Source organism: Octodon degus, unplaced genomic scaffold, assembly GCF_000260255.1.
Source record: "Octodon degus isolate 3935 unplaced genomic scaffold, OctDeg1.0 scaffold00080, whole genome shotgun sequence".
NCBI lineage: Eukaryota > Metazoa > Chordata > Mammalia > Rodentia > Octodontidae > Octodon > Octodon degus.
In genome coordinates, this window is record NW_004524656.1 from 1,967,057 (window position 1) to 1,978,795 (window position 11,739).

Consider the following 11,739-nt stretch of genomic DNA (forward strand, 5'->3'; position numbering starts at 1 on the left):
GACGTGTAGTGATCCTCCTGCCTCAGGCTCCCCAGGGCTGGGGTTGTAGGTGTGCACCACCACGTTTCCCAGACTCTTTATTTCACTTTATTCACTTATTTTGGGCCGCTCAGCCCTCCCCGAGGGCAGGGCTGGTGCAGCATGTGGTGCCAGGATCAAACCACGGCCCCCCGTACCTGCCTAAGCTTGCCTAAAAAGGTGCTTTAGACTGCTGAGCTATCTCACCAGCCCCTTCCCAGACCTTTTAACTGTAAACTACTTTTAGTTTCAAAAGAAAGTGGGTATGTAGCTCTGTGGTAGAGTGCTTGCCTAGCAAGCACAAGGCCTTGAGTTCAATTCCCAGTACTCCCCAAAAGTGAAAAAATATACACAATAGGGTACTATTCAGCCTTAACAAAGGAAATCCTGACATGTGCTACCCCATGAGTGGATTCAGAGGATATGCTACATGAAATAATCCAAAAGAAAGTTACGGTAGACAGTTTTTATACCACATCATTATATATGTAAAATCCATACAACATAGAATTTTGAATTTACAAATCCTTATGCCCCATTTATAAACAGATTTGTCCTAATGTTAAAATTATGTATTTCTGGATAAGTCCACCTAAGAATGCAATGCCCACCAAATATAGGGAAGGATGTAAAAAATTAATTTAGCAATTATTTTAAGACAGGGAATTTTTATAATACATCAAAAGACAATATATGTGTTAATATTTACATTCAGTAGGAAACTATATTCCACTTTTATCTAATATTATTTTATATGGAATCTTGAGTTTGACAATATTTTAATATATTTATTATGATGGCAAGATGCTTAGCAAATTTATATACTTGGCTTTGATAAAGTCTATCACTCAGAGTTGTCTGAATTGGGCATTTCTGGACTTGTTGGGGACTCCTAACTAAAATTTTGACGCTATGATTGATGTTGGCATTTGTTCTATTTTAGTAGAAACACCTACATATATCTTAAAAAGTTTTTAAGTTGTACATACAAATCCTTTGGTAAACTTGGATATTTGAGTGATGTTTTTGAAATGTTAGCTCCAAGTTTACTGAGAAGTCCAGTTGAGTTCATTTTCAGAGACTCTGAAGTGTTTATATTTGCTTCTGGGTAACCTCCAGGTGTTTGTTATGCTAAGGAAGGGAGAGATGCTTTAGAAGTCAAAAGATCCAGTGAGAAATAGAAGCTTTATTGTCTGGTTATTTATCAGCCCCAAATTCTAACTGACTTAAAAATAAATCATTCGAAGTACTCTCTTGCTACAAGGTGAAGAACGGCACCACAATCTCGGGCCTCTAGGAAGGCCTGCACACCGCGCTGGGCGGTGCCAGCTGTCCTTTGTGGCGCCCACGGTTGGCTGGGGTTTCTTTTCTGCTGTGTTCTTGGAGTGTTTGTGATCTCCCAAGTGCTGTCTAGACAATATGAAGAACTTTGAAAGCAGCCACAGCCTGTTTTTCCCTCTCGTGTCTGCTCTGCAGAATCTCCAGCAGGGAGATTTCAGGTAAAGTTCCATCTTTCCCGTCACTGGCTGCATTTTTTCCTTCCTTTGATGTTTGGTCCGTCACACTTGATTGTTTCGGTTTGGGGATGGTCTTCGCATATTCCAAAGCCTAGAAACATAAAGATAAAATATTATTTAAAATAGGAAGCAAAGGGCTGGCCAAATAGCTGAGCAGATTAAAGTGCCTGCAAGAGGGGCCGGGGGTTCAATCCCCTGGCCCCAGGGTTGTGCTGAGACATCAATAGAGACTGGGTGCGGTGGCACTCCTGTAATCCCAGCACTTGGGAGGCTGTAAACAGGCTGATTGCTACAAGTCAGATCTAGTAGTGAGACCCTGAACACCCTGTAGACCGTTCCCTAAAATACAAAATAGATAAATAAATAAATTTTAAAAATAGGAAGCAAGCCCTAGATTCCATAAACCTAGTCTGTACTTACAATACAAATGGAGACGATCGCTATAATATAAGTTGAAATGGAGACTAGATAGAAATTACAAACAATGCAATATAACACCCGGTTTAGGCCAAATAAAGTAGCCACAAAATACTGTATTGTGGAGAAGGCGAGACTTGTGCCATGATGCACAGAGTTCTGTCCTTTGGATATTCTCATCATAAAACTGAATTTTTGCCACATATTTAAAAATATATATCTTACATATTTGATATATTTACTTCCTTGCAGTTTTATTAAAATCAAACTTCTATTGGGGGGCTGGAGATAGCTCAGTGGTTTAAGCACCTGCTTGGCAAGTGCAAGGACTTGAGCTTGATCCCCAGTACTGCATGCCGTGTTGGCCCTGGAAACCCAGGCATGCCTTGCCAGCCACCGTAACAGGGCGTGGTGGTGCATGCCTATAATCCCAGTGCTGGGGAGGTGGAGATAGGAGGGTCACTACAAGTCCGAGCTGTGTATTGAGACCCTGTACCAAATTAAAAAAAAAAAAATCCCTTCTGTTAGAGTTACTAATAGAATTTGCTACCCAAAGATTACAGTTTGAAATCAAAGGCATCACTATGATGATGTGAAATAGAGCCTCCTTTGTATACTGTTCTTGTTTCTAGAGTTTTTAATTAATTTATTTATTTATGTGTGTGTGTGTGTGTGTGTGTGTGTGTGTGTGGCCAGCTCAGCCCACCAGGGGGTGGGGCTGGCTGGCATGTGGTGCTGGGGGATTGAGCCGCGGTCCCTGTGCTTTGCTAAGCTTGTTCTAAGTAGGTGCTTTAGACCACTGAGCCATCTCACCAGCCCCTTGTTTCTAGAGTTTTAGAACTGTAGAAAGTATTAAAGGTTGAATTTGTTTCTTTGGTGTATCAATGGGAACCTAAAGACTTTCCCCCCCACTGATACCACTTGTTAAAGGCAATGATAAGAATGAAATCACTAGGGCTGGGAGTGTAGCTCAGTGTAGCACAGTTGCTTAGCATGTAGAAGTCCTTAGATTTATCTGTAGCACCACACATGCATGCACGCATGCACACACACACACACACACACTCACACATGGGAGAGACAGAAACAAGGAGACAGGGAGAGGGAGGGGAGAGGAGGAAGGGGAGGGGAAGGAAATGGGAGAGGGTGACACAGAAGGGGAGAGGAGAGAGATCATCTGGTATCATTTCCAAATCTCCCTTTGCATCAGTTTTGTATTATAATAAGAGTTTACTGACAGCTGAGATGGGAATGACTAGCATGTTTGGGTCCTAGAAAGGGAAAAATTCTACAACACAGGAAAAATCTCCCAATACCTTACTGTGTATAGGTGGAATCTATAGGAAGCTCTAATTTATAGATTTATGACCTTGAAGCTCTTCATGAAAATATAATGGGTTGGAGAAAAAAAAGAAAAAGTGGCACCATGGAAACTCAATTAAGAGGATTGAGGTCTTCAAGGTCTGAGGAAAAAGGCAATAAATAGAAAATATGATAGTCTCTAAGAGAGAACATGAAGTGCACATTCCTGAAGGCACCAAAGGCTCACTTATGCCTCTTGCAAAGGATCTCATGTCCTTACTAGGGTCTAGATCAATGGAGGCAGGGGCTTGCACTGCGAGGCTCTATGTCTCTGCAGTACAGACTTCATTTAGGTCGTAACCCTTGGCTGGATGACATCTGAGTAGAAGAACATTCTGTATTTTTTTTAATGTATTTAGTACAGACTCTACAGGGTCTCACTACACAGATCAGACTAGCAGTGATCCTCCTGCTTTCAGCCTTCTAAGCACTGGGATTACAGGCATGTGTCACCACGCTCAGTCTCTGTTTTGAATATCTTGAAACCACTTTTCTTGGCAAGAAGAAAACATATATTATAATCTCTATGGAAAACTACAGAGGAATGAACTGGCAAGAAACAATGAAGGGCTCTTCTTTGACATTAAAGAGCAAGACATTAATCTCACTGAAACCTAGTTCATGATTGAGAATGAACTGACAGTCAATCAGGTTTGCTATTTTCTTCGAAGAAGTCATCTTCCTCTCTCTCCTTTCATGTGTGACACATTTAGAATAGTGCACTTGGAAGAAATCATGTGGAAATAACGAACTTCAGGAAAATAAAAAGTCTAATTTTATACTACTGTGTATGTTTGCTGCAGCTACACAAATATCTGTGGCCAACAGGTAGCTGCAGGAGTGACAGTTACTAGAATATTTCCTGTGTTCCAGACATGTGCGAAATATTTTTAAAATTAAGCAGGAACAAATATTTCCTTTTAATTCTGATTTTAAAAGTACCTTGGAGCTGGGGATTTGGCTCAGCAGTAGAATGCTTGTCTAGCAAGCTGGAAGCCCTGGGTTCAGTCCTCAGCACCAAAAACAAAAAATAAACCTCTGCTTAAAACAAACAAATAAACAAACAAACAAACAAACAAAAAACCCTCCCCTAAAAGTACCTTGATTTGAAATTCTTACCTTCTGCCGAGGAATGACTGGTTTATTTTCAGTTTTTGTTTTTTGTGGTTTGGGGGGAACAGAGAACGTCTTCATGTTGTACTCTTTAACTTGTTTTGCGTACTCCTTTTGCTGTTTTAATTTTTGCATCTGCCCAGAGAAACAAGGTTATAATGAATCACAGGCTCTGCTTGCTCTCTGTGCTCTACTTAAGGGGACACTAGTTGTAGGGGCTCAGGCGCTGCGCTGGCAGCACAGAGGTGGATCGCCATGTACAAGGTCACGGCAGGGAACTGGGGAAGGGAGCGCTTTCCCCGGAGCCTCTCTGGGATGCAGAATCTCACTGCAGTAGCACACCCAGGGCTCCGAAACAATGGCAAAGCACGTCAGCTCCTTCTTTGTTGCATTTACCCAATTTATTTTCATTTTTGCTTCCAACTTGAAGCTATACTGTCTTTCTCTGCCTGAGTGCAACTGCAGTTAAAACACATTAAATGAAGATCTCCTTTCACAGGAGAAAAGAGAATAAAGTGGATGCACTTCTCAGGGGCTGGGGAACTCGAATCTAAGTGTCTTTTCTGCAGCCACTCTTCAAAATTATCAAGACTACTCTGTCAGGAAAGGCCAATGACCACATAACACACACATCCCTTTTCACATGCATGTGCCCCACTTTTCCATGCAGGCCTTCAAAGCTGCTTCAAGTGTGGTGCCTAGAACAACACTGGCTGACATTTTATTTTGCAGTAAGAAGAGTGGCTGGGCCTCTGTTCTATTGCCAACGCTACTCTCAAGGGTCTATTCAGCATGCAGCATTTGTGTTGGGCCTGGCTTGGGAGGGCATCTCTGCAGTTCTGCTGGAGGGCCGACAGGCCAGGCCAAATGTGAAAGCACCGTCTATGCACACCTTACTCACTTTGCTTCTGACAGACTCCAGGTCGGGTCCCAGGCCTCCGAGTCTCACGTCTTTCTTCTGATAACCTTTCAGCTTGGAACTCTGAAAATACAACCACAGAAAGTTTCTTTTAAGAACTTATGTCCCAGGCTGGGAAGATTGCTTGGTGGTCTAAGTGCCTGCCTGGCAAGCGCAAGGACCACTGGGTTCCATCCCCAGTACCGCACGCTGTGCTGGCCCTGGATGTGGCGGTGACAACAACTGGAACTGGGTGTGGTGGTGCACGCCTGTAATTCCAGCGCTAGGGAGGCTGAGACAGGCTCATTATGACTCCAAGCTACATAGTGAGACCCTGTACCAAAGAAAGAAAGAAAGAAAGAAAGAAAGAAAGAAAGAAAGAAAGAAAGAAGAAAGAAAGAAAGAAAAAAAGACCCTTTGCTCGCAGTTGTGTGAGGAAAGAAAGAAGATGACGAACAGAAACCTGTGTAGATGGTCAGAGTGGGCGCAGATCCTGACAGTTCTTCTGTGCTGATGGTAGACATTGGTAATAGCCTCTGTGGTAATGCGTAGCTGACTAGCTAACACACTTCAACTTTTCCATTTTTGCAGTAAAGAAACTGAAATTCTCAAAATTAAAAATAAAAATTTCAAATTGATAATGTGTTGTTTACTTTTTTTTTTTTTTTTCCTGGAGTAGGGGATGGAACTCAGGAACTTGTGCCTGCCAGGCAGGCGCTTCTGCCACTGAGCTATCTCCCTGGGTTACACTTTTTTTCTTTTTTTTTTTGAGCCAGGGTCTCACTGTATAGTTCAGGCTAGCCTTGAACTCACCATGTAGCACAGACTGGCCTCAAACCTGCAATGATTCTTCTACCTCAGCCTCTCAAGTACTGGGATTATAGGCACATGCCACTCCAGATAGCTGGTTTTACTAGTTTTAACATAAAATATATTTTACCACTTTACCACTGCTGTCTAGGCCTGGGCAGCTGCAGAATTACATGATTTTCCTGGAAGGCAATGTCCATTGGACAAGCACACTGCTTCAAAAAGACGGCACTCGTCCTATAAACATACACTATTGCCCAGCAGATACAGCTGGGTAGCAACTTCAGAATTCTGCTACTGATTGGCGGGAAAAGATAATTTTAAGGAAAAAATAATTATAATCCATTCTTAAACTCAAGGAAAGTAACTTAAGAGTCTTGGCAAGATCCACTGAGAAATTCCTTTTGTTTGACATTTTGAAGGGCACACAGTTTTACATCTAAAGTCTTTATGAGTATTGCACACATAAAAGGCCAGAGCAACAGAGTGAGGCAATTTAATTATCAGATTACGGTACTTGAGCACAACAGTAGGTAGGAGAAACCCTAGTGTTCTCCTGGCCATGGGATTAAGGCAGCCTCAGACTGCAGCTTTTGAAATCAAACTGAAGTCTGGCTTGCTGCTTGCTTGCTCCTTAGGAAACTAAATACTTTTGTTTTTCACTCATTCATTAATCTGGTTTCTTTTTCTGGGAGGGAAGGGACAGGAAAGATAATTCCAAAGAGATGATTTGTATGACAGTCATCATCGGAGGGCACAGAGAAGTGTGCAGCAGAAGAGGAGCTGTGCAGAAGCCGCAGCTGCTTGGCCTTAACTCCGTGATCCTCCTTGTTCGCACGTGAAGGTCAAGGCACAGCGTCTTCGTAAGTTTAGAAAGCTCCTCTTAATTATTTTCTTCAGTTCAGATATCGACAGTAGATCTAGTGAGCCTTCATCAAAGGCAGAATTTGACAGAGTCCAAATAAAAAAGAGCACTTCATAGCAGACAAAATTCCACGTGTCTCCATAAACTTAAGAGTGAAATGGGGCTGGTGAGATGGCTCAGTGGTCTAAAGCACCTACTTAGAACAAGCTTAGCGAAGCACAGGGACCGCGGTTCAATCCCCCAGCACCACATGCCAGCCAGCCCCGCCCCTGGTGGGCTGAGCTGGCCATGTACACACACACACACACACACACACACACACACACACACATAAATAAATAAAATTTAAAAAAAAAAGAGTGAACTGACGCATAAGTGCTGTACCAACCACCATGAGGACACATCCTACTCACAGTGGCTTAGTGGCTACCAACAGGGCCTGCCAATTAGCTTCTTCCTCTGTGTGGCTCAAAAGCCAAAGGCAGGCATCATTTGGATAGGGAGAGCCTGGTTCCAGGAAACCGCACAGGTACTAAAATCTAAGGATGCTTCGTTCCCTAATATGAAATGGTATAGTCCCATATAACCTGCACACACCCTCCTGTATAATCTGAATCACCTCTAGGTTACTTATAATGCCTAACACTATGTAAATGCTATGTAAACAGTCTGTATTGTTATTATTTTGCAGAGAATGGCCAGAAAACAAAGCCTTTACATGTTCAGTAAAGACACATTTTTTTTTTTTTTAGAAAAAATTCAGTCAGCAGTTGCTGAAGCCACAGATGCAGAGCCTGTGTATATGGGGAGCTCACAGTCTCCTCTCCTGAGCTCCCCAGCAGAGAGCCCGGGCTGTGAGGAGCGAGTGACCATTTTGGCATAGCCCCTGGTGAGGTTGGAACACTTGCATCCAGGCTGGCGTGACCCCGCCCCACCCTTTCTTCCTGTCCCCGAGGGTGGATGTGATTCATAGAGCAGAAGGGGCATCTTGGAGACAGGAAAGGAACCATAGAGGAAGCACACGCATTCTGACGTTCTGAGCAGCACACACCCCGGTGCTAACCACCACCGAACTGTACATTAGCTGTGTGAAGGAAAACTGAAGTCACTTTTTTTTTTTTTTTTTGTATTTTTAGGGAAGGGTCTACAGGGTGTTCAGGGTCTCACTGCATAGATCGGACTTGTAGTGATCCGCCTGTTTACAGCCTCTCAAGAGCTGGGATTACAGGTGCATGCCACCATGCCCAGTCTCAATTGCCATCTCAGTACACCCTGACGGCAGGGCCTGCACTGCAGGCCCAGGGATCGAACTCCTGGCCCCTTTGTCTGCCTAAGCAGGCACTTTAATCTGCTGAACTATTTGGCCAGCCCTGAAGTCATAGTTTTGAAATTCTTGGTAATTCTGTTACTTGCTGAGGCCTTATTCCTAATGCTCCCTTGCTCCAATGTCACAATTCAAAAGGTGAAAAAAATATCCTAGCAAGGCAGTAATTCTCTACTCCAAGGATGAAAAGTTCTGCCAACGGCACTTGCCTCATCCAGTATACAGTACTCAGGTCAAACGTCTTTCAGCACAGGTAATGCTAAAAGTGAGAGAAGAGAGAATTCTAGGTGAAGGAATCCCTTGAACCAGAATCACTATGAATAATAACTCTCCTGTGAGAAAACAGAAATAGCTGGGTAGGGTGGTGCCCACACTCGGGAGGCTGAGACAGGAAGACTGTAAGCTTGAGGCCATCCTAGACTGCATAGTGAGACTGTCTACACACACACACACACACACACACACACACACACACACACACAAAGTCACTACCAAGCAAAAGCACTACAGCTACTTTCTGTACAGTATGTCTGTTTACAGTTTTATATAATCTTGCACACACTAAAAACTTTTTTCCACTAAGCATTTATCTGTACAATCTTTTTCTGAGGCTTTCAAAAATGTGATTTTTAGGTGTAAGATCCTATTATCTAATTATAGTTAGATTATTTAGGTCCTGTCCTAGATGTTGACCATTTAAGACATCCTGCATGCTTGTGGGCTACTGTAATTGCTGCTTTGAGGTAAGTTAATAGGAATGTAACTAGTGAGACTGAATAAACATGTTTATCAACTGGCATTTTGCTAGCAAGACAGCAATCGGATTGCGCCTGTTCTCCAATCTTAAAGATTACGTGGTACCATCACATTTTAAACCTATTTTTAATAGGGGAGTGAACTCAGATAACATACCTGCAACTGTTATTTTTCATACATACACCATCTGTAACATTGTTTTGTAATCACTAAATTACTATTTATTTGCTAGAGTAAACCAATAATGAAAAGGAAGGAAAGAACACCCCACTCATAGCCAAGTCATAAATTCAGTTTGTCCAAAGATGATGAGAAATGATCAGCGCCCAGAAAGCTCATCCTCAGTCTGAAGCAGCTTAACTTTTGATCATTCCGCTGATTCACAAAAGACACATTGTGAGGCATGAATAATTGCTCACTGATCTCCAGCCCCACTTCTTCCTATCACCTCCAATAAACATCCAGCTTAGCGCAGAAAAGCAGGCCAGGGCCTGGCACTGCACATCAGAATGCAGGGAGAGCGTGCGGCCAAGGGCGGTCCCGAGTGCTACTGATCCCTTTACAGGATGAGGTGACTGAAGCAAAGCGACATTCCCAAGCGAGAGTGGGGCTCCTAACGGAGTTGGTTCTGGGTGACTGGAAATGAAAATCCTGGATTTGCTGAAGTTTGGCGCAAGTAATCTTGAACTGGTTCTTAGCAGTGCAGTTCTGTTTGATCTCTTGCCATCTAAAGTCTTTTAAACAGCTTTATTCAGAAAGAATTCACATACCACAAATGTCACCCATTTGAAGTTGTACAGTTCAGTAACTCTTAGTATACTCGCCACGTTATGTAAACATCACCACAATCCAATTTTAGAACATTTTCATCACTCTAAAAAGAAAACGCCCCTCCTTCTCTCCCTCCAGCTCTAGGCAACCACTAATCTACTTTCTGTCTTTCCAAAAGTCCTTTAGAGTAAAATAATCCCTAGAATTTACTTTGATTTACCTCTCCTTGGCTTTTCTAAGACTAAAAGGTCAGAATAGTACAATGCCAATGGAATACAATCACAGTAATAATCAACACTGGTAGTGCCGTTGAGTCTCCAAACACAGAGCAACAAGTTGGAAAACATAGGCACGTGTTCAGCAAGTCCCTGACTGGATCCATTTTTGACTCTGCATAAACACACATGAGCTGACGCCCCCTGACCCTGGCCCTGTCGCGGGTGTTAGGGCCAGCCCTGCCCCTCTCATCTGCTGTCCACAGCTGGCTTCCGCGGGGACTCTCCTGATGGAAAGTTTCTACCAGTAAGTAACCACAACTCTGCTCAAGCCGGATGAGTGACTTTTGTTCTAAACTTAGGGCAGCGTGCGTCTGAACTGAGTATGATGTTGATGATTCAGTGAGGACCTGTTTTGCTCTGAAACACTGTACCCTGCCAGGGGCACACTGCAGAGCTGTTCAAAAAATTGCTTGGATGCGTAAGTGTGAGAAAGTTACTGAAAAGCAGGACCAAAAACAATGCCTCAAATTCTGTGGAACAGCAAGTGAAGGAAATTTGCTCTGTGGTTGCTAAATTTAATCCAAATCAACCTCTTCTTCCAAGCAGTCAAGCAGCAATACCCAGATTGTCTGTGACAACAGACACACGAGTTAATTACTGCCGCTCGGCAGTCAGCTGCCACAGAGCTCCCTAGCCAGTTATTTTGTGGTGGGCTGCGACACAAATGCATTTCTATATCGTTTGTGACTTTGTAGTATGTTCCATCTCTTACTGCCTGATGTCTGGGTTTAATGGCATGAACAATGCCTGGTATTCATAAATCAGTCGTAACAGAACTGCCAGGAGAGGAAGGGAGTTTGGGCCTATTACCTTTACAAATCCTCAAATTTTTAATGTGATTCCCTTGGAAACCACCAGATTTGGTGTGACTAGCCAATGAGCATGGCCCGGCTCGAGATTCCCTCTGCCTAGTGCACTCGCTACCTGCTGCCTGGCACAAACAGCTTGGTTCTGGAATTTTCGTTTCTGGAATAGCGTAAAGGACAGAGTGCTTATGTGCATTTGTGAGATATACGCTGAAGGTACTGGCCTGAGAAAATGGACACATGTGGCCTGTGACATTCCTGATGGAAAGCTGGAAGGGGGGATTTACCCAGTTGGAAAGAGGGCTGGCGGGGCAGTACATGGAGATCCTCCTCCCTCTCCCCTTTCCTCCACGCTCATGTACTTTTGGTGACACTCACTGTCTCCAGGGTACTTGCCTCCATTGTTTTTCCTCAGTAAAACATGAATTTAAATTACTAAGTAAAGGAGGAAGTGAAAAGGAAATTAACATTTAGTTAATATCTATTCTTTGTTAGGGAATAAGCTAAGGTTTTAATACATTATTTCATTTAATCTCCCATCAAGCTGAGGTAAATTAATCACTTGCCCAGGTCACAGAGCTGGTCCAGAGCCAAGCTGAGGCAAGGGTTTAGGAATGACTTGGTCCATGATTTCCAGTAAATCCTTCTGGTTAAGTTTTAAAGTGTGTACTTTCAATAATTGCCTAAAGTTGGCAGGAGCTAGCAGGGAAAAGTTCTCTCCTGAAGTCGTATGTTTGAGGCCCTGGCAGGCCAAGCCCTCTCTGGTGTTTTGGACCCTGGCAGTCTGAAGTTCTGGAGCAAGCA

General features: G+C 43.2%; 1 protein-coding gene across 1 annotated transcript in view; it reads right to left on the reverse strand.

The window, feature by feature from the left end:
- Positions 1–1,038: 1,038 nt before the first annotated feature.
- Positions 1,039–11,739, reverse strand: part of Jhy (junctional cadherin complex regulator) — a 69,279-nt gene continuing 58,578 nt past the window's right edge. The window contains exons 7-9 of the mRNA XM_004636397.2: positions 5,329–5,409; positions 4,434–4,562; positions 1,039–1,626 (exon numbers count right to left, since the gene is read on the reverse strand). Of these exons, the coding sequence (XP_004636454.1) occupies positions 1,429–1,626; positions 4,434–4,562; positions 5,329–5,409 (408 nt within the window). The 3' untranslated portion in view covers positions 1,039–1,428. The remainder of the gene's footprint in view (positions 1,627–4,433; positions 4,563–5,328; positions 5,410–11,739) is intronic.